The sequence below is a fragment of the Psammomys obesus genome, unplaced genomic scaffold, assembly GCF_907164565.1.
Source record: "Psammomys obesus unplaced genomic scaffold, mPsaObe1.curated_primary_1811, whole genome shotgun sequence".
In the NCBI taxonomy this organism is placed as follows: domain Eukaryota; kingdom Metazoa; phylum Chordata; class Mammalia; order Rodentia; family Muridae; genus Psammomys; species Psammomys obesus.
Window position 1 is genome coordinate 25,675,440 of NW_026595981.1, and position 23,149 is coordinate 25,698,588.

The window sequence follows — 23,149 nt, forward strand, 5'->3', positions numbered from 1 at the left end:
ACCTAACGCTTTCCCTAACCCAGGTCTGACACCAACCGCTTCTCCAGAGTCCTTTGTCAGGGACTGGAATCCAGAAACCAAGACTGCCTCTCGGTACTTGTTGCTTCTTTTGTATTGTTTATCTGTATTTTATTGCCATGGTGTGTGGTGGTGTGTGTGTGTGTGTTTGAGAGTCTGCCACAGCATACAAGTGGAGGTCAGAGGGCGACTTCATGGCGCTGGTTCTCTCCCTCTGCGTTTACAATGGGCTTTCAGGGATCAATCTAAGGTCATCAGGCTTGCGTGATGAGCACTTTAACCCCCTAAGCCATCTCACTGGTCTCTGTGTGCCATTTCCTTAATGGTCGATATTGGTGGTTTCCACTAAGATAATTCAAGCTGGGGGCAGAGGCACACACCTGTGATCCCGGCACTCAAGGAGGCAGAGGCAGGCAGATCTCCTTGAGTTCGAGGCCAGCCTGGTCTACAAAGTGATTACAGGACAGCCAAGGCTACACAGAGAAACCCTGTCTCAAATAAAAAAATAATAAATAAATAAATAAATAAAAAGATAATTCTACAGGATTGTCCTTACATTTCTCCACTCCACATTCCGGCCTCTACGTTCTATGTTTCCCTAGCGAGAACTCATTTCCAATCACAGCGATCACTTAACTTTTTGCTCAACTAAGTGAAGATGGAGGTGAGCTAGAGCTCTCTTTGGTCTTCTGTAGGGGAGGGGGTTGTTTGTTTGTTCTAAAACAACAACAATGTCTCACTACGTAGCTTTGGCTGGCCTGGAACTTGCTATGTAGACCAGGCTGGCCTTGAATGCATTAGAGAGCTGAGTACTCCTGTGTCCTGACATCTCTCCGTCCTTACAAGACTGATGTCTACAAAATGTGCTCATGAGTGAAAATGTTCTCTGCGTTGTCTAACACGGAAGCCACCAGCCATTCGTGGTGGTGAACACTGAAGACGTGGATGCCAGATCTGAGGAACTCAAATTTGTTTTGTTTTGTTTTGTTTTGTTCTGTTTTGAGATAGGTTTCTCTGTGTAGCCCTGGCTGTCCTCCATCTCACTCTGTAGGCCAAGCTGGCCTCAAAGTCAGAGATCCACCCGCCTCTGCCTCCCAAATGCTGGAATTAAAGGCATGAGCCACTGCCTCCCTCTCTTTGTTTTGCTTTTTGAGACAGGGTTTCTCTGTGTAGCCTTGGCTGTCCTGGACTCACTCTGTAGATCAGACCGGCCTCAAACTTACAGTAACTGCCTGCCTCTATCTCCCTGAGTGCCAGCTCTTTTTTTTTTTTTTTTTTTAATTTAAGCATTTCACTTTAAGTTTTTTGGTAGTTTGGATAGACATGCCCCCCCCCCCCCATATATTCATGTGTTTGAGTGCTTGGCCCATAGGAAGTAGCACTATCAGGCGGCGTGGCCTTGTTGGAGGAAGTGTGTCGCGGTAGGGCTGACTTTGAGGTCTCCTATGCTCAAGCTCCACCCAGTTCCCTTCTGCTGCCTTCAGATCAAGACATAGAACCCCGAGCTCCTTCCCCAGCGCCGTGTCTGCCTGCCTGCCGCCATGCTTCCTGCCATGATGATAACGGACTAAACTGTAAGCCAGACCTAATGAAATGTTCTCCTTTGTAAGAGTTGCTCGGCCACGGTGACTCTTCCCAGCAATAAAACAGTAACTGAGACAAGTATTATCTTGAAACATCTTTACTGCTATAACCGAAAATAACTTGAGTCTGAAGGCTGGGAATGTAGCTCAGTGATAATGTAGCTCAGAGGCTCTGGGTTTGGTCCTCAGCAGCACCAAAACAACATCAACAACAAAACCACCTTGATACCGAGTAACTTACAAACAACGGGAAGTAATTAGAGTCGTGCAGGCAGGAAGGTTAGAGGCCAAAGTACTGAACTCATGCCTCCCAGAGCGGTCAGAAGGCTTTGGAAAGAGCCACACTAACACTGTCCAGCGGCCTGTAAGGCTGCTAATCTCACTGGGAAGGACTTCACCCTCATGAGCTAACTGCGCTCTGAAGGACGCACCTGTTAATACTGCCACACTGAGGGCTCCTCGAAAGGGCTACAGTGTGTCGTTGGAACACTTCAGAAGTCACCTAAATTAATACCATTTCTGTACAAGCAACGAAATTTAATAGCTGGATAGACGAATCTATCTTCCCTTATCTTTATGCCTCCCCCCACTTAACTTTGTTTTTAATTTGTGTATGGATATAGCTCAATTTTCAAACCTACCCTAAAATGTCAGCTCAGGGTCCCAGATCCATCACCGGTGCTCACACACACATCCAGAAGGGACCATTTCGCCACTTTAGAGATTATGCTGTTTCCACAGAATGTTAATTTCTTTACTTCTTGTCCTGTTTTCTTTCTTTTGTGTTTGCTTGGGGTTTTATTTTTAGATCTTACTCATTTTTATTTTATCTGTGTGAGTGTTTTGCCTGTAGTCTGTGCACCATCTGCATGTGGTGCCCACAGAGACCAGAAGAGGGTGTCGTGAGCCGCTATGTGGGTGCTGGGATCAAACCTGAGTGGTCTGGAAAACCAGCCACTGCTCCTAACTGCTAAGCCGGCTCTCCAGCCCCTCTTACCGGGTGGTTCTTTATTTGTTTGAGACAGGGTCTCCCTATGTAACCAAGGCTGACCTGAACTCACTGAACTCACAGAGACCCTCCTGCCTCTGCCTCTGCCTCTGCCTCCCAAGTGCTGGGATTAAAGGCGAACATCACCACACCAGGCTGTTGGCTGGGCTTCCAACCTAGCAATTCTCTCTAGGTCACACCTGGTGCCACAGACGGAGATTTTCCTCCGTCACGATTACTTTTATTACGACTGCACAAAACACCACGGCACACTTGGAGTCCTGCAACTTTCTCAGCCGGTCTCTGTATATTTTGGTTTTCTCCTAATACTTTGCTATTGCAATAAGACTGGTAAATAACCAGGGCACGGTGCTCTGTGTCCTAAGTCCGTTGCTGGATGTCTGGTGGGGTCAAGCAAATGTCTCTGATACCCTGGAGCTGCAGCCAGCCTCCTCTGCCACCTGCATTACCTGTGAAATGTCTCCGAAGCTCCTCCCCCGTACTGATCAGACTTCTGAGGGCCTGCCAGTCACTCCCATAGGAAACGATCTGCCAGCGGGGCTTATTTGCATTTTGCTTATTGCCAGTACAGCCAAGCACCTCTTTGTATGTTTAAAGACCATCTGTGTATCTTCTTGTGTGAACTGTCTGTTCATATCTTCTGCCAATTTTTCTATTTGGTTTTCCTTCCCCCCCCCTTTCCCATTTTTAAATGTTCTCTCTATATTGAGATGATTAGCCCTTTATTTGTGACATCTTTTGCAAATCATCTTTCTCTAGCTTGTCATTTATCTTCGGATTCTGCTTATGGCAGTTTTCGCCTTGCAAAAGAAATACGTTTAATACGGCTGAATTTATTCATCTCCCATGCATCTGAATTTTGAGGTTGGGAGGGGTGGTTCCCATACACAGATCTGTTTTCTTCCAGGGTGCAAAATTTCACACTTAGACCTCCGATCTGCTTGAAGATTATTCTGATGTTTTGGTGTGAACTGTGGATCTACTTTGATATCTTCAAAGCTGCCTGTCAGGATGCCTCAATGCTGGTTATTAAACCTTCACATTAGGAGGCTGGGGCATGGCTGTCAGGAAAGTTCCTGCTGTGCAAACATGAGGAGCTGAATTTAGATGCCGAAGACAAATAAATGTATAAAGGTGGAAGCAAGGTGTGTGCCTGCGATACGAGCCCTGGGGCGGCCGGGGTGGGCGTGGGGGTTGGGGGTGAGGAGATAACAAGAAGATAGGAAGATTCCTAAAGCTCATTGCCTAGCCAGTCTGGCCAAACTGATGAGCTCTGGTGCATGTGAGAGACGCTGTCTGAAAAGCAAGGGCTGGAGAGACAGCTTTGCAGTTTGGAGCGATTGCTGCTCTTGCAGAGGACCCTGGTTTGGTTCCCAGAACACACATGATGGCTCATGACTACTCCTAAATCGAGTTTCAGGAGGGCCAGTGCTTTCTTCTTCTAGCCTCATTGGGCACCAGGTATGGGCATGCTGTATGTACGTAGATGCAGGCACTCACATATATACGTAAAATAAAAATAAAGACATCTTTTAAAAATGTATTTAAACCTAGGAGACAGGGGTAAAGCAGATTTCTGAGTTCTAGGCTGGCCTGGTATAGAGCAAGTTTCAGGTAAAGAAAAGCTTACATCCAGGTGTCGTGGTACACGCCTTTAATCCCAAACAATAAAGGTAAAGTTAGTTTGTAGAAGGAAGCACCTATGTTTGAAGTGATGTCTAATTGAGTGTCAGAAAAGGTGATGAACCAGAGAAAGATTTGACAGAAGAGGATATGCTCAATTCTCACAAGGAGAGAGAGGAAAAGGAAGCCAATCAACGGAGCAGCACAGAGAGGCAGTTTTACAGAGAGATGTCGCAGAGAGAGAGAACAAGCCAGGAAGAAGTGAAAACAGAAAGAGCAAGAGAATGAGAAGGAGCCAGAAGATTAGAACAGATTGCTAGAGTTGGTCTGAGGTCAAGCAGAGCAAGCCAGAGGCCAAGAGAAAAGCCAGATTGAGTAAGTCAGCCGGGAGAGAAAGTTTGAGCCAGAACAGCTGAGTTGAGCCAGACAGCAGAGCTCAGAAAGAAGTAGAAAGGGCGAGCTTATTCAACATAAGTCTCAGAGGCTGAAAACATTCTAGGCCTAGGTTAGATTGTATAGAGGCTAGAAGCTTCCAGGACTAGGCTTAGGTTAGCAGAGAGAGGCAGCAAGCCTCTGAGACAACAATTACATCAGGCAAATAGAGTTACTTTTTCAGGCATGCATGAGCCAGCCACCAAACCCAGTTTCACAGACAGAAATTTTAATTTTTATTACATTTACTTATTTTATTGCATTTTACTTATGGGGGGGACAGGCCACAGAGTGCATGTGGAGGCCAGAGGGCAATTTGATGGAGTCAGCTCCCAGAAATGAAGCTTTAATAACATCTCAGAAAAATACAGTGAGTGGAGGAGACAGACACAATGCCTGGCACACACAGGTACTCAGTAACGGCTACACAGGTCCTTTCTCCTGTCTCTTTCCCAAACAGGGCAGGGAGCAGCACCAGACATGGCCACCTGAACGGTCCATCTTCCTCTTGGCTTGGCCATCAATGTTCCTGTTAACGGAATATAGGCCATTGAAGGGACAAAGGAGCCGCACACTGGGACAGAAACAAGCCTGTGTGGAGTGGACATCCCAGAGCCCTGTGTAACTCAGTCATTGGGCCTAGCACAGTCCATGGAGGCTGAGACAGAGCTTTCCTGGCTCTGCGGCACCTCTGTGCCCAAGACCAATGCTTGGGAATATAGAAGCCCAAATCCTGAGCTGCAAGAAAACAAAACAAAACAAAAAACAAAAACAAAGGCATTTATGTGCCAGGAATGTGTGATTATATACTACAACCAAGCTTGTTCCTTTAGCGAACTCTGACTAATACAATGCCCATCACCCCACCAAAGGCCGCTCCATCTCTATTCCTATGGCTTCTGCCTGGAATCTTACTCATAGGCAGTCCCAAGATCAACTTCCGCAGCCAAGAGAAAACCCTGACTACTATGGAACTATCAAATACAAAGCATTTCTGAGTGCTGAAAGACAGCTGGCTTACCAGAGCCGACCATGCTCAGCCTCCATCGCAGTTGCCAGCAAACTTCCGGAGGCCTCAGGAACTCAGAGATGGCTCCACAACGCTGAGCTCAACATGTGTTTTCATAACTGGTTCATGTACGGTGGCTCGGAAGTTAATTAACAACATCCTCCATCTAACCACGGGCCCCGCCCACCATAGCGCCATTGCCCGAGTTCACGATTCCCCCGCTTCCTGTTTAAGTGTTATTACTACGTCTGCATGGATTCTACACAGTCCCAAAGTAAATATAATTTGTAGCTATTTTTGCTTTTAGAAAAATAGGATCGTGCTGAATATTTAAAATCCTGGGGGTTCTTGTTTGTTTGTTTTTCACTTATGAAAATTTACTTACTGAGTGAAAATTTATATTATCTACTACTTTTTACTCAGCCTTAATTTACCGTGACATAGTTTTAATTAGTGTTTTGCCTTTATGTATGTGTACCTGTGTGTGCGTGGTGCCTAAGGCAACTGGATAAAGTGTTGGTTACCCTGGAACTGGAGTCATAAGTGGCTGTGAACTGTCATGTGGGTTCCAGGAGCCAAACCAGGGTCCTCTGCAAGAGTAGCAAGTGCTCTAAACCACCGAGCTGTCTCTTCAAGATTTCTCTAAAAGATTTCTTCTTGTTTTCTGTAGACGTGATTGAGCGACGCACAGCAGTGTTAGAGGCGCTGGACCGGGGGCCCAGGAGAGTCATTCGGATGTCCACAGTAACCACGTGATCCCAAAAGCATGCTCAACTCAGGCTGGGATCTCTCTCAGTTGGTGGGGTCTCACCTAGGATCCCAGCGTCACATAACAAGGAGAGCATGTCTATTATCCCACCACCGGGAAGGTCGAAGCAGGAATCCAAAGTCACCCTCTGCTACGCAGTGAGTTCAAGGCCAGCCTTGGCTACAAAAGACTCCTTGACACACACCCTCAAGGCATCCTTAGCAAAGCAGGGTCCAGAAGCTGGGGGCCAGGGACACAGCCGATTGATTAGTGGAGGAAAAGCTAGCTGCCTGGTTCTGCTAGCTCCCGAGCCAACGCCAACAGCAGGATGCAGCCACAGAACCTCTGCAACCATCTCCCTGCAAAGCTCCTCCCACACCCTCCCGCTCCAAGTGTTCTGATCCTGGCAAAGGACAAAATTCTCCTTTGAACTCTGGGGCTCATAATTAAATTCAAGGACTGAAGCAAATGCCAGAGAGCGAGCAATGTTCCAGAACTCTTCAACTGGGCTCCAGCAACACTGACTAGCTTGGGCTGTTGGGACATTAGCAAATGTCATGCAAGCAAGCAGAGTCTTGGCAGGGCCTGTGATCTGAAACTTGTCTTCCCCTCACTGGAGAAGCCACCATGTGGAGGAGACCGGGTCACCCTCCTAGAGGCTGAGAAACTATGTGGGGAGAGATCCGATCATCTTAAGCATGGCAGCCTTCCATGCAGACGTGGTCGAGGCCATCTAAGACCACCCAGCTCACCCAGGTGAACAAGTGCACACCAGGAAAGCCACCCAACTCGCCCACAAAAGCCACGAGAACTAAACCACAGCACAAGCCCGGCATGGTGGTGCCCGCCTTTAGTCCCAGCGCTCGGGGAGGCAGAGGCAGGTGGATCGCCGTGAGTTCAACATCAGCCTAGTCTACAAAGCAAGTCCAGGACAGCCAAGGTGCCACAGAGAAACCCTGTCTTCACACACACACACACACACACACACACCCAATGCCACACCTTCCCCACACTGCATACCCTTGTCAAGGCTCCAGTCTTATTGGCTTCCCTGTGCCCTCGCTGTTCTAGATGAAGCTCTGCCTGCTCACCCACTGCAGCCCAGCCACAGGACAAAGCCTCCTGAGGAACTTCAGGCTGACAGCTAAGAACCCACTACAGCAACGCTTCCACATTCGTAAACACTCACCCGCCCCCACCTTACCAACAGGCGTTCCTCTCCCACCGCTCAGAAGGAAACAACTGATGTCCACCAAGAGCAACAGGCATACTACATCCGTGGTTAAACCTGAGATGTTCCCCCAGGGCTCATGTTTTTGAAAGCTTGTCCCCTAGCTGGTGGCGCTACTTATGAGGGCTGTGGAGCCTCTAGGGGGTGGACTTCTCTGCCAAAAGTAAGACACTAGGAGTGGGCCAGATGGACGCCTTTGATCGCAGCACTCAGGAGGCAGAGGCAGGCAGATCTCTGAGTTCAAGGTCAGCCTGGGCTGCAGAGTGAGTCCAGGACAGCTGGGGCTACACAGAAAAATCCTGTCTCAATAACAAAAGAAGGAGGAGGAAGGAGGGAGGGAGAAAAGAAGGAGAAGGGAAGAGGAAGGAAGGAAGAAGGATGAAAGAAGGAAGGAAAGGAAGAAAGGAAGAAAGGAAGGAAAAGAGTTAGTTAGTTATAGCCCAGCCCCTGATTCCAACTGCTCTCTGGTTCTGGTCCACAGTGACATGAGGTGGCCCTGTCGCATGCTCCCACAGCCAGCAACTCTGCCATGCCCTCCCTGCCACGATGGACTACTCCATCAAAATAAGGCCTTTCTCCCCAAGCCGGGCAGGGTGGGCAGGGTGGCACATGCCTGTGATCCCAGCACTCTGGGAGGCAGAAGCAGGCGGACCTCTGTAAGTTTGAGGCCAGTATGGTCTACAAAGTGAGTCCAGGACAGCCAAGGCTACACAGAGAAACCCTGTCTTGAAACCCACCCCACCCCCCAAAAAGTGTTTTTTTTTTCTGTTGGTTCGCAAATTCATCTATGCCTATACAGTCACTGAAACGGGAAAGAAGCAGGTCCCGATGTCCCCATCAAGCCCGCGCTGGAAAGTGACGAGAGAGGCTGTGCTGACTTTGATGCGCAGTCACTTTTACAGAGACGGTCACCCACACAGAGGCGGGAGGACTCTGCCACTCTAAAGTCCTTCTTGAAGATTCCTTCCCTGTTTGTTTCAGAGCCAGAGGAGAGAAGTCACCGTGCCCTAAGCACACTAACCCCTCAAAGTGACCTGGGCCTCAGGGCTGAGCAAATGTCCTCACTCTGGCTATGCATTGAGTATCATGCCCAGAATTTTCTGAAAGAGCAATCTAGCCAGCTTATGTTCCAAATATTTCTAGAGGAAGGACTTGACTTTCAATCTGACAGGACATTGGTAACTTACCAGTTAGGCTGTATGTGAGCTTCCAGGGGACTGAGGCATTGTGGGACCCAGTAAAGAGGAAGTCAGACTCAGCCGCTATCAGGAGAACAAATTATTCCCCAGTTCAACCATTGTTATGTATGTCAAACCATACCTCGTGGTGGTGATTTGAATGAAAATGACCCCCACAGGCCCATGGGGAGTGGCACTATTAGTGGCCTTGTTGGAAGAAGTGTTTCACTGGGGCTTTGGGCTTTTGGAAGCCCCAAGCCAATTCTCTCCCGGCTGTCTGTGGATCAAGACGTAGAACTCTGAGCTCCGTCTCCGGCACTGCATGCGACCATGTTTCCCCACATTATTGGCATATAATGAACTAAACCTCTCAACTGTAGCCAGGAGCGATTAAATATTGTCTTTATAAGATTGTGGTGGTCACGGTGTCTCTTCACAGAGATAGAAACCCTAATGAAGACACTGGTGCATGCTGGGTGTCCAGTGGATAGCTGTTAAATAGATGAGAGAATGAGAGAATGCATGAATGAATGAATGAATGAATGAATGTGACAGAGCCAACAATCCCTCTCTGGAGATGTGTCAAGTCTTTGGGCTTGAGCTACCTGGGAAGGCCAACTCGCCCTGACCCTGTGACCCATAGGAGACAACTTTGGATTCAGCTTTGGAAGGCTACAGAAGCTGAAGGCTCAAAAGTTCGTGCATTCAGCACTTCCACGGCCGACTCCGCCCCAGAGAAAGCCTCACACCTGTGCATAAACGCCTGGATATGCGGGTATCCACGCCAGCGCTGTCCTCCACCGGGGAAAACCTGCGCCACCACCCTCACCTCTCAGAAGGGGAGCCATTTAACTGCACTTGACGCGTGTCCAAATCAGCGCACAACGGATCGAATGAGCACCGCCATCTTCGTCTACACTTAGACCAATAACTTTACTCCCCATATGAACTAGAACTCTTAAAGAACAGAAGCAGATTACACTATCATCCCACTTGTGGGAAACGTAAAGGCATGCACAAAAAGGCCGACATATAGACAGGGAGAGCAAGCATTCTGGGAAATGACATCACCGGTGTTTATTCTTGGGAAGGGAAAGCAGCAGGAATAAGGGAGAGAGGGGAATGAATTGTAACAAAGAGCACTTTTCTTTCTTCAGAGGAAAAGAGTAAGAGCTGGAGAGCGGGCTAAGCACTTCAGAGCACTTCTTACTCCTGCAGAGGGACCCGAGTTCGGATCCCAGCACCTACATCAAACGGTCCAGAGCCCCCCCGTAACTCCAGCTCAAGGAGATCTAAAGCCCTGTTCTGGCCTCTATGGATATGCAAGCACATGCTGAACATATTCACAAAGACAAACACACGTACACAGCAACAACAACAAAAAAATTAAAGTATTTTAAAGAACCTCGAAAGAAAGCATAAAAGCCAAAATAAGCAGCTGTCAGTATTAACACTATAGAAACGGGTGTTCGGAGAGTGGCTGCATTATCTTCTTCAGTCTTTGCTATTTATGCACCAAGTAAATGCCAGCTATGCACTAAACACTGATTTAGGTTCAGGAGACACCGTGGTCATCCAGACAGACAAACCCTCCTGCCCAAACGGAGCTTATGTGCGCAGCGTTTCAAACACAAATCATCTCTCCCTCTCCTTCCCTTTTAAGAGACAGGGTCTCACTGCATTGCCCAGGCTGGCCCTTCACTGGGCTCAAGCAGTCCTCCTGCCTCAGTCTCCAGAGTAGCAAAGACTACAGACGTGCCAGGTTTCTTCTCTTTAATTAAACAAACAAACAAACAAACAAATGTTATCTTCAATGGCCAAGGAAGACAAGAAAGCAACCTGCCTTTCTCTTGTTCCTGCCAAGCATGCTTTCTCTTCCCCAGAACTTCTCAGATTTTTTAATCCTGTGCATTCCTGTGTGTTTTGTTCGTTTGTCTTTCTTTGCTTCCAGTGTTTTCCTTTTGTGGTTTCGGAAGACAGTATTTCGCAAAGCCTAGACTGACCTCAAACTCTCTGGGGCTGACCTTGAACTCCTGATGCTGGGATTACAGAGATATGTCGCCTTGCTTGGCTCTTGTTTTCTTCTTTGAGACAGGGTGCTACTGTGTGGCTCATAGTCCTCCTGCCTCAGCTTTCCTCCTACTGGACAATAATGTAGGCGGGGGGTGCCCCTGGAACACAGCAGCTCTCTCCCTCCAGCAGGACCTAACCTCCAGTCCCTGTACCTTGGCTATCACCATCTGAAGGCAGAGTCCCTACCACCCTGTGCAAGACAGATGGCTCAGTTGGTAAAGGGCTTGCTGTGTAGGCACGAGGTTCTGAGTTTGGATCTCCAGCAACCAGGTAAAAAGCTGGGCAGTGCTACACATCTGTAATCTCATTACTGGGGAGGTGGAGAAGGGTCCCTGGGTTTGTTGCTGGGGAAGACACCCAACTTCAATCCCTGGGTTCTGCATACACATAAACAGATGCAGGCATGTACACACACACACACACACACACACACACACACACACACACACGAAAGAGCAAAGGAAAACCCACCACCCTCTATACTGTCTCTCTGTCCTAACACCCTCCCCACCATTCATTCCTGAAGACCCTGTTGATCACCTTAGTCTTGTTCCCATAGCACCTGCCATTGCCAGGTGTATGTCGCCATGCCCACCCACACTACAGCCTTCCCCTCCAGGACACCCCTGAACAACAGACCTGTCTATATCAGCCATACCCTGCATGGTCTTGCCATCCCCCAGGACTGCCCTCCTAGGAAATATTTTACCTCCCCCCTTCCTCTCTGACCTCGGCCTTCTCTTCCATCTCTACAGCTCCACCACCTTGCAACCTCAAAGAGACCCCCAACCTTCACCTGGATTTTCTCCCTGCCTCTTTGCTTCCTGCTGTTATGGGCCTGGAGGTCACGCTGACCAAAGTCAGTCTCTGGCTTCCTTCAGGGATCCACCCACATCTCGGGCCTGGACCAAAGCCACGTTCCTCTTCCTCTCTGCCTAGGGACTGAGTCATCCCACGCTGAGAAACCAGTGCCTGCCATGGGCTATCTGGGTCCATGTTTACGAGACTCTCCCCTTCACCGACTGGCCAAGCTTCACTTCTGACCCCCTGCTCAAGCCTTGACCCCTAAATCCCAGGAGAGAAATGCTTGCCTTTACTCAGATTTCCCAGTGTATCTGCCTGACCTCCCAGCATGCCCAGCCTTGCCTGCAGCCCAGCCCATGAGCATCTCCTTCCCCCACAGAAGATGTCCTCCCTACTGTTGTGCCCACTCCCTCTGCTAGAGCCAACACCAGCCTGTCCCCAACCCCTACCCCTGCTTAGGGTGGAAACTTGGGTGCCCCACAATGTCCAGCTCCATCCCAAACATCTCAGCATTCGGTGCCTCTCAGCAACCCTAGCTCTAACTACCATGGGGTGTCTAACTGGTCTCTGAAAACCCTTCCTGTGATCCTCCAAGTGGCTGCCAGGGACGGGGCTCCTAAACCCCTGTGTGGCTGTCCCTTCCTGCCTAAAACGTACAAAGCTTGCTTGATACCCGAGGGATGATGTCTGAGCCACCAGGCGCAATCCCCAGTGCCCTCCACAGCCGGCCACCACCTTCACAGCTCACCCTCCTTGTCTCGTGCCTGAGGCTCCAGCATCACAGTTCCATCTACCTCTCACTTTGGTGTTGCTGCCCAAGCCCTTCCCCTGGCCCGCCCCTCTCTGCATCTTCCACACTCACACTAGCCTCCTTTCCCCCCAGAGGCTCAGGTAGGCGCCTGTCCCCTGTGCCCCCAAGCATGTGTGCATCTACTCCTGAAATGCCACCACAACACGCTTATAAATTTCTCTTTTACTGAGCCTGCCTCCCGCCTGACACAGACCTAAAGGCAGAGAAGTGGGCGGGACCAATCTGGAGATTCCACCACACCGGCATGCTTTTCTCTCAGCCAGATGGCCAGCCAGCCTCAGGGGACACCCCTCTACCTGCTCCCGCAGGTTGGCCACCCAGGCTTGGTACCCTTCCACACCCTTTCAGGTGGTTTCTTCTGCCACATGCTCCATCCGCAGGGTCCCCTGAGGTTCCCAGGAACCACCTCCCCAATACACACCGTACCTTGGCCAGGGATCTGACTATGGGACTTTCCATAATGCCTCGAAGGAAGATCAGGTCCAGTTCCGCAGCCCCCGTGGCATTGGGGAGGGATCCCAGGTTGTCCAAGACTTGCTGCATGGCTGGGGGGGGGGGGCAGTGAGATGCTGAGTAGCAGCTGGGCACAGAAGACCAAAATTCCAGCACAGACCCTCCCATGCCCAGCCCTGCCCATGTCCTCCACAGCACTTCCTACTCCCCTCTCACAAACACCCAGGCCCTGGTATGCCGTAGTTCGGGATCCTAGAGGCAGGTGGCAGTTTTCTTGATCTGGCTTTTTTTTGTTTTCCCCACCCTAGGCAATGCCATCCTGGAAAAGGGAGGAGGCTGCCAGGAGCAGGAATCAGACCAAGGAACAGGGGAAGGTGTCCCATTCCAGACATACTCCTCGGTCTCTAGATGAATCGAAGTCAGAGCACTTGGCCACCTGTAGCTGGGAGCATGTCCCTGAGTCCAAGAAGGCAGCGACGCAGAAGGCCAAGACCATTGCAGCACCAGGCCAGGCGACAGAGCACTAGTTCGTGTGATACCGTGCAATTGACTGTCCCTAGACTCAGTTTACCCTCCGCTCTGACAGGCACCACTCTTTAGAAATTAATGCACAATAAAAAGCCAAAACTGCCCTCCCCCTGAGGGGGGAGCATTCTTACCAGGCCACAGAAGAAGACAATGCAGCCACTTTTGATGAGAACTGATAGACTAAGATCAGAAAGGAGAGGAGGACCTCCCCTCTCAGTGGACTTGGGGAGGGGCATGCATGCAGAAAGGGGAGGGAGGGTGGGATCGGGAGGGGAGGAGGAAGGGGTTTATGGGGGGATACAAAATGAATAAAGTGTAATTAATAAAAAAAAAAAAAAGCCAAAACTGGTGGGGTGGTAGAGGCACACTCCCTTAATCTCAGTGGGTGGATCTCTGAGTTTGAGGCCAGCCTGGTCTACAGTGAGTTCCAGGATAACCAGGGCTACACAGAGAAACCCTGTCTTGAAAAACAAACATGCGAAGTTAAAACTGAGGCCTGGAATATTAGCAGGGGCTGGAGAAGCAAGCACCCCGGGTGCTGGTCCTGGGATGGCCGCGGAGACCAAGGGCAGGGGTGGGAAGGCACCTCACCCCAGAGGGAGCACTCTCGACCTGGGACACGGGGCGGGGCGGAGGCTGCCTCCACTCCGCGGTTGAGATGGGAGGGAGCTCCAGCGGGTGGGAAGAAGGAAAAGAAGCAGTGTGCCCATCTGGGAGCAAAGATGGGCAGGGGGTATCATTACTCTGCCACCCACACCTACATCTGCGTAACAACGTCCAAACCCTAGAGAAGGGGGTGGGGAGACAGGCTCCCTGGAACCTCTCAACACTTGTCAGTGCTCCCCTCCTCCAAAGAGTGAGAGGGGGGCAGGAGGGGGACCCTAAAACTGGAGCTTGGAGAGGATGGCTTACGGGCTCCTGAGCCCCCATTTCTTTCCCACTCCCCCGCCTCACCTTCTCCGTAATCAGCAGCTGAGCCTGCCTCTAGACCCTTCGTCTAGGCCTGGGCGTTGCAAGGACCAGGAGACTTACAAGGTCCTTCTTGGGCTCTCAAGGGAACCAAGTGAGATGCCCTTCCCAGTCTGCCAAACGTCCACAGCTCCCGGTCCTGCTCACTGGCTCCCCAGACAACCAGCTAATGGGGTTGGGGCCTGAGTCGGGGTGGTGGTGCCCTCTACCAGATCAGTTCTTCTGGCAGGCTGGGCGCCCAGATCTCCCCTAAGGGCGCCCTTGCCAGAGCCTACTGTGGGAGGGTCAGTTAAAGGGTGAGCACCCCTCCCCTGGCTCTCCACCCCACCTCTTCCTACCTTCCCTGCGGAGCTCTGCTTCTTCAGAGGAGCCCAGGGAAATCCCCTCCAAGGAAGCCCCACTGCCTGGGCTGCAGGCCATGGCGACCCCTGGGCAATCCTAGAACAGTCTCCGGCGAGGTCGGCGCCTTCCCGGCTAGACGCGGGCTGAGCTAAAGAAGGCGGGACTCTCGGAGAGCTGCGGGCTCAGCCAATAGCAAGGCTCCGCCTCCCAGACCGCCCTGTGGATTGGCCAAAGCCCGCCTGCTGGTGAGGAGGGGGCGGTAACGGGTGGGAGGAGGGCGGTGGCAGGAGAGAGTCAGTCTAAACTGGCCAGGGTCCTGTCACTTAACACCGGTGCAGGCAGGGAGGTGGCGATGAGGTCGGGCTGAGGGACCTCCCTCTCAGCCTGTGCGGAAATCTCAGGTGGCGGGCAGAGTTTGGCTCCCACCTTGCCTCTGTACCGCTTTTTTATGGATGTCCCTTCTCCAGCACCTCGGATGCCTGCTGACCTCTACCCTCCCCTCCTCCCACCCCCTTCCTGGGCCGGGCCCTCTGACAACCACCGTCCTCTTCTCCACTCCAGGCTGGTTTCTTTACAATAACCCTCTCAACCGAAGAAAACCCTCATGAACAGCTCTACGCCCTCTCCCTGGCAGGTGCAGGAAGACAGCAATACCATCTTGACAAGAGGCAAACGTCTTAACTCGATACGCTATCCGCTGGAGCACAGTGGGGGCAGGGGAGGGGGAGAAAGACAGAATGGTGGTACCCGCGGGGCGGTAAAAGGCACAGCTCTCGAACCCATCTTAACAGTAGCTTCTCCCTTTTCCCCTCATTATCCATCTGGTGAGGGGTAATGCCCTGGAACAAGCCGGGCATCTTGGAACAGGGGGAGGAGAAAGGCGAGAGTCCATTTATGCAGCAGAAAAGGCCTTGGTAGCTGCCCTGTATGTCCCCATGAGGCCACTACTAGGGCTCTGCTGCAGCTTTCGCCGAGGCCACCTCTCATCAGCCATTCCCAGAGGAGTGGCACCAGGTCCCCTTGCACCCCTGGTTGCCATGGGAGCAGGCAGGGATTACACACCAGGACAGTAACCCAGGGGGATGGCAGAGATATTTTAAAGGGACAGCTCCATCAGAAAGGAGACCCACAGCCCCACCTGGATTCAAGCAAAAGAGGGAGCGAGCTAGCATGGTGAAGAAAGAAGAGACGATGGGCTGTAAGTGAGCAGAGGACATCTGAATTCCCAGCCTGTGTGTGACATCACTCACGTAGCTCCCAAACTTTCCTCAACTGAAGTAACGGTGAGCCCTCCCATAAGAACAAGGACGCTCTTAATCCATGGGGAAGGGATGCGGAAGAAACATGCTAGCTTTCACCTTTGCAGAGCAGAAGTGTCCCGGGGAAAAGGGGAGGGGGTTAAGGAGGGTGAGGACCCTGACCTCAGATGAGGGTCACAGCTGTCTCTTTCACACACACCCACGGGAAGTATAATGGCCACCGCATGATAAGGGAAAGTAAGCAGCAGGAAGAGAGAGCCACTTGGGCCTGGCTTGAGCACTTGAAACCTCAAACCAACCCCAGTGACACACTTCCTCCACCAAGGCCACACCTACTCCAACAAGCCCCACCCCCATAGCCTACCGTGGCCGTTTTCATTCAAACCAGCACAGGCAGGATGCACAGTTAGATTCTGAAGCTGAGGGCTGGCTCAAGAAAGGGGGCACATGGTATTTCTTTCTTTGGATAGAGAAGCGAAGAGCAGCCCACAGCACTGCATCTAGGGGAACAGGGTCCCAGGAGGAGTTTGAAAAAAGCAGGTCACACACAGAGGCATAGGGCTCCCTGCCATATGCGCCCCCACCAAGAGGCCTGCAGCTGGGAAGTTCCTCCCTGTGCTGCAGTCACTATTAATAGGTTTACTGGGCAGCCCCAGATGAGAAGCTTTAACTACAGGCTCAGGGATGGGTCTCATTAACTCCTAAGCAGCTTAGAGTGGGGGACCTGGCCAGTGAGGGGGGGAGCCCAGGGGGGCGAGAGAATGGGGGACATTCCTTGGCATGGAAAAGGAGCCTTTCGTGGGGAACAAAGGGGTCACAGCAATTTCCGTTTTCTCAGAGGGTAGGGACGAGCATTCTTTCTACCCAAAGTGAGGACCTGGAATGTCTTGCAGAGGGAACAGCAGGTTCTGTCCTGAAGAATTCAGACCTCTCAGGGCGTCTCCTGGCTGTAGCCAGAGCCCTTTGAGAGCCTTCTGACACGGACCCTAACCTGTAGGGTCTCAGGAAACACTCAAGGGTTCAGAAACCCTGGGGTCAGATGTAGACTTTGGGGCATAGATGCGGGGTGTGTGTCTGTGGTGGAGGCCCAAAGCTGTCATCAGAGTCTGGGAGATCTAGGAACAAAGTGAAAAATATCAATCCCACACTGCCACCCCTTCTCAGAGGAAACCAGTCCTCAAAGGGAGATGACTGACTCACAGGTCAATGCCATAACAACACAGAAGAAGCGGCGGCAACAGAATGACTGTGAAAACTCCTCACAGCAGCAAGCTCTCCCCTCTCAGAGCCTCCAAGGGCCACATGGACTCTTTCAGGAGTTCGGGCTAGGAGGTTCCCAGCCGGTTTGTGGGCTTTTGAGCCTGCCTGTGTAGTCCACTCTCAGGCTGTAACACCTACAGATCTGTGTGCACACGTCCAAACCTGGGCGTTCTTTGTCTTCGCTTACTCCTGCTAAAGTGCCCCCTACTGGCCTCCAGTGTAGGCAAAATGCGACATGGATTCTCAGTCCCTCCAAGGTGTACTACCCTCCCAGTCCCAGGTCCTGGGCACATCCCCGGGGGCACTTCCCTGCCATTCCTGTCCGGCGACAGCATCCACCATCTCTGGCCCTCAGGTGGGTGAATGGTGTTACAGGTCCAGCGCTACCTGGAGTGAGCTCAGGTCTCCCTCTGCTCTCTCCAACCCCAGGGAGGGGCCCGCCTGAACGAAGGGCTGAGTGGCTGCTTGTGGCATGACAGGGGAGGGGCGCAGAAGTGCCCAGCGATACTGCTGCACCCGCCCCTCCTGCTGACCCAGCCCCCTCAGAACCCCTGGGGCAGGCTGACAGCTTTAACCTCTTCTTACCGGACTCAGAGTTCGTGGCGGCAACTGGCATGGTGAATGAGGTCAGTGAGGACTCTGACGTCAGTCTCCTAGAGGAAGAGAGAGGAGGGTGAGAAGGTACAAGGCAGAGCCAAGAACATGAGAGACTTGGAAGGGTATCCTCTTCAGGAACAGCCACAAGGTAGGAAGAGAGCATCGCTCAGAAACGGGAACGTGGATTACAGGAGTGACCCCAAGCGCCCTGGAAGGCAAGAAATGCAAACAGCATGGCCCTCATCAGAGGGGGAGATGGGAGGATCAGTTTCTCCAAGGCCCCAGAGCTGGTAGGAGAGCTACAGTGAAAACTTAGGCATTTGTGACCGGAAAAAAAAAAAAAAAAAGCATTTCTCTTTTTAATATTTTTGTTTGTTTGTTTTGTTTGTTTGGTTTTTCTATTTGTTTTGTTTTTCAAGACAGGGTTTCACCGTGTAGCCCTGGCTGTCCTGGAACTTGCCCTGTAGACCAGGCTGGCCTAGAATTCACAGATATTTGCTTGCCTCTGCTGGGATTAAAAGCCAACACCACCCAAAAAATAAGTACTTCTCATTGGGCATGATGATGCCCACCTGTGCTGTAGTACCAAACACTCGGGGCGGAAGGGTCCCCTGAGCCCGGCCTGGGAGGCATGTGGAGATGTCATCTCAAAACCAACAGCATATTCTTTCTGGTTCCTTCTTAAAGTGGAGGGAGAAGTAAGTGTGAATCCTGAATGTGAGCCAAAATCCGGAAGCATCCTGGGACTGTTAGTTCCGTGAGGACACAAATGGAGTCCATTACCGGCCTCTAGGCCTCAGGCCTAGAACCTTCTGGTGTCCCCAAAACACTGGCGTCTAGCTGACAGAAATGATGTTTCCTTTCCTGCTGTCCTGGCTTTTCTCTCTCTCCCCCTCTTGCCCAGAGTTGGGGCAGGGAAAAACGGGAGACTGCGGCCATAAGCAGGCATGGAGTCTGCAACCCCACCGCCCATGCCCATCCAAGATTAGCTCCTTCATCCTTTCTGGAAAGGAGAAGGGGCTAACCCACCGCTCTCTCCCCTTTCCTTCCTGGGCATGTGCTCCTGGATAAAACCCTAATTCCCTGGTTGCCATGACAACAGGAGGCAGTGGCTCACAGCAAGGGTGGGAGAGTAGGGAGAGGCAGCTGGCAGTGCCCACTTTAAGACTAAATGTCTTTTTCACCCCCCCCCAAGGGGGGGGGGGCCCCAAAGACCCCCCCCCCCCCCCCACCCCCCCCCCCCAAGAATCCAAAATTATTTTCGGAGGAGCAACTACTGGTTTTAATAAAAATATTCTCTTTCTCTCTCTCTCTCTCTCTCTCTCTCTCTCTCTCTCTCTCTCTTTCGCCTAGGCTAATGACAGCTCTGGAGGCAGAAATGACAAAGGTGAGAGGAACAGGATCCCTTTCCTCCTGGATCTTCTCCAGAAGAGTTGAACTTTCAGACAGAGGAGGGGAACCCCTTTCACAGTAACCTTCTCATAGCGTGGGTCCTGCTCCCTAATAGAGGTGCTTGCTGTGGGTTACTCTTTTCCCGAAGCGGGGGTGTGAGGGGTGGGGGGGGGCGGGGAGAGGAACCAGGGAGGATCCTCTATGAAACCCTAGGCCCAGGAGTCCTGCCCAGGGAGCCTGGGTTTGCTCCCTGAGGAGTTGGTTCCCACGGCGTCGGCTCGCCTCGCCCCACCCCCACCCAAGCCTGTGAGAGGGCGGGGCCGGCTGTGCCCATAGGAGAACGGCAGTGCCAGCCTGGTTCCATGCCAAGATCCCCGGGGCCCAGTCATCACGGAACCAGCACCTCAGCGTCAAAAAACCGAAGCCCAGGTGCCCTCCCACTCCCACCTCCACACGCAGGTTCGCGGCCACCAAGCTATCCAACCCCGCCCCCAGGGTGTCAGTAGGTGAAGCCCGCCAGCTTCAAAGGGGCAGGTCTCCTCCCGCCACCCACCCCTCCATCAGTGCAGACGCACTGATGAACGGGGACCGCCTGACAAAGGCGCTTTGGAGCCGGACAGGGTTATGGAGAGGACTGAACCTAACTCATGGCCTGAGGACGGGGTCTGGGGAGCCGGCGGACGTGCCCGTACTCTCAATCAGACTGCCCCCGCCCCTTCAATTCAGCCCTAACCCGCTGGGCGCTAGGACCTGGGAAGGAGGGGGCGTGTTGGGAGCCATCAAAGAAGGCTCTTTGCTCGCGCGCCCCGCGGAGACCAGGGGGGGTGGGGTCACTGAATGACTCCCCCCCCCCCCCCCCCAAACCCTAGGTCTTCATTCCCCACCTAACTTTCTGATCCAGGCTCCTCGCTCTCTGGCACCGATTCCCTCCCTCTGGAGTCCCCAGGCCTTAAACCCTGCTCCCTCTCCCCGCCCCCCCCCCCAAAAAAAACCCTGCAACCTCCTGCCCCGTGAGGCCGGGGTTAGCAGAGCGCCTCTCCCCAAGACCCCATCTCAGGGAAGGCCGAGGTACTGGCCTCTTGGGATGCGGGATGCCAAGGGACCCAGCACAGACGTAGTCTAGCTCCCCCAGGGCCGGAAGCGCCAGCAGCACGGCTCTTACGTAATGCCGGGATCCGAAGTCACCCCCCCCCCCAACACACACCGACCCTGCACAGACCCCGGAGAGGCCGCGCGAGTACCCGGGCTCAGCTCAGCATCTCTGCGCCCGGTGTCCCTCTGGAGCCCTCACACTGGCTCGGGGACCAGCATCCCTGGGATGAAGGGGCTCCTCTCTGCCCACCGGCATCCCAGAGACATAGAGAGACAGAGAGAGCCGAGAGAGCCGGTGCTGCAGCTGGAGAGGGAGGGGGCCGGTTTGGGGAAGGGGCCCGGGAGTTTGGTCCTGGAGAACAGCATCGCCTAGCGCGGTGCTAGGTGGAAAAGAAGGCAGGGGTTCTGAGGTGGGTGCTGGCCCAGAGACCTGGGAATACCTACCTGCGTTTTGGGGAGCCCCTGGCTCGGGGCGACTCCGCGCAGCCCGGCGCTCCGCGGCTATTGCTTGTCAATCGCCGGCCGCGCTCTTAAAGCGGCGGGGCCGCCTAGGAGCGAAGGGGCGGAGACAGAAAGAGGAAGGCTGGGACGCTGGGGACGCGGCAACCTCCCCACCACCGTTATCACACAGCAGCGGGCGGGCGGGCTAGGAGGGGGTGGTTAGCAGGACCGCAAAGCCCAAGACCACCCGTGCCCCCCCCCACCTCCCCCCAACGAGGAGAAGCACCAACCTGTGTCTCTTGGCGCCCAGGAATTCTTTAAAAGGGCGACGGTGTTTAAAAAAGCAAAACAAACAAACAAAAAAACTGAGCGTGATGGGCAAACCCCCCTGACGGGACCTCTCCAGTCCCACGCACGCCTTCCTTTCCTGATTCTGTTTGGAAAAGGAATGGGCTATTAGAACACTAATTCTCGTAAGGGCTCAGCCTGGGGACGGCGGTAAACACCCAGACGGCACATACCTGCTTCCAAGAAAATTTGGAGAAAAAAAAAATTATTTTATTTATTTATTTTTTTTTTTAAGAGGGACTGTCTCTTCATGAAGGGGACCAAGACCCTAATTTTAGCCTGGACGCGGGGAGTTAGTCCTTGTCCCTGTCCGTGGAATAGTGGCAGTGGCGTGTGGCTTGAGTAGAGCATTCAGGGGGTCTTAGGTTCTAACTCCGGCAGGAAGGAGGAGGAGGAGAAGGAGAAAGAGGAAGAGGAGAAGTAGAAGGAGGGGAGGAAAGAGGAAGAGAAGAAAACGGAAGAGGAGGAGGAGAAGAAAACAACGGGTTAAGCCCTCTAGCTTGCCTCTCTCGGGCCCCACCCAGACCTGCTAGTAAAAGATACTGCCTCAGACTATTGGTGGCTGCGGCGTGGAAACCAGCATTCATTCATTCAGTCTGTGCAAGCCGGGAACTTCCCTGACCTGGCTGTTCCCCTGCTCCCTCCGCTGCCCTCCGGAATCTGCTCTCCGTGGAGAGAGGAGCGATTATCACTCTTGTTAACTTGCCTCCTAAGATCAGAAACGGATTGCATCCTGGAAACTTGCTTGGAAATTTCGAAAATGGATTAACTTGAGAATCCATCCCCAGACGTAGTCCCAACAGACTCTGTTCGCAAAGGGTAGTAGTGGGGAATAAGTATATATAGAGAAAAACAAACAAACAAAAAGCCAGAGGCAGGTCAAAATGCTAAAGGCCGTGTAAAGTAGCTGACCTCGCTTATTACTGGGAGAGAAGAAAGTTTTGTAGCGGCCCCAAATGGTAGCGGTTGGGACTACAGGATTCTGTCTGAGGAATGATGCTTCCTAGAGCGAATTTCCAAACTAGAAGATCTTTCTAACTGAACTCAGGACAAGAGTTCTCCTCCCTTTTGTGAAGACTCCCTCGGCTCCTACCCACTCGCCTCTGCTCAGGGAATCGTTAACTGCTTGCATTTGGTTGGAAGGGGAGAGAAATCGTGATTCCTCCCAAAACTATTAATTACTTCTCAAACAAACAACTATTACTCCATTGCAATCCACAATAAGCACATCCCGTCCAGGATCCCAAAGTTCTAATCGTCGGTGGAGTCTGACTCGTCATTCTTACAGTCTGACCCTCTACACACACGCCTCTCATGTTTGATTAATAGTTCTGTACTATAATCCTCTGAGATTAGTGGACGGAAACATTCATCAATAAAGACTACTGTGCCCCTGTTTGTTCAAGATGAAGTGCCAGGCCGGGCTCCGTGGTGCACACCCTGTAATCTCAGCACTCGAGAGGCAGAGGCAGGCCATGTCTGAGTTCAAGGCCAGCCTGGTCTACAGAGTAAGTTCCAGGACAGCTAGGGCTACATAGAGAAACCCTGTCTCGTAAAAATAAAACAACAAACAAACAAAGATGAGATGCCAGCTTTTGTGATACTAAAATAGACAAAGAACCTGATGTCCTGAGGTGGGGGTTAGGGAGAGGGTTGGGGAAAGATGTGCCACAGTGAAGGGGAGTCACTATTCTAGTGACTCAGTTAAATGTCATAACAAAATGTGCCCTTGGGCACACAGCTCTAGGCTGAGCCATCCCTGCCTAGCTTAGGTCTCTGGAGTCTACAGGGCTTCTCACTGTAGTTTTAGGAGCTGCACCATCCCCAGGAAGAATGCTTCCTCCAGATCCCAGGTCTGTATGACCTCTGTCTTTCCCAAAGGTCACGAGGATGGAGGCAGCTTCCCTTCACATGCTTTTTTCCTGTGGTGGGTGTTCAGACCACAGCTT

At 52.1% G+C, this 23,149-nt stretch overlaps 1 protein-coding gene across 3 annotated transcripts in view; it reads right to left on the bottom strand.

The window, feature by feature from the left end:
• Mpp2 (MAGUK p55 scaffold protein 2) overlaps window positions 1-20,946 on the bottom strand; it is a 30,260-nt gene extending 9,314 nt beyond the window's left edge. The window contains exons 1-3 of one of the 3 annotated variants that reach the window (XM_055620150.1): window positions 20,856-20,946; window positions 17,916-17,983; window positions 12,946-13,064 (exon numbers count right to left, since the gene is read on the bottom strand). In XM_055620150.1, coding sequence (XP_055476125.1) covers window positions 12,946-13,064; window positions 17,916-17,946 — 150 coding nt within the window. In that variant the 5' untranslated portion in view covers window positions 17,947-17,983; window positions 20,856-20,946. Of the gene's footprint in view, window positions 1-12,945; window positions 13,065-14,807; window positions 15,009-17,915; window positions 17,984-20,395; window positions 20,448-20,855 lie in introns of those variants that run through there. The other 2 variants (XM_055620151.1, XM_055620152.1) reach the window with 2 other exon arrangements.
• Window positions 20,947-23,149: the final 2,203 nt, after the last annotated feature.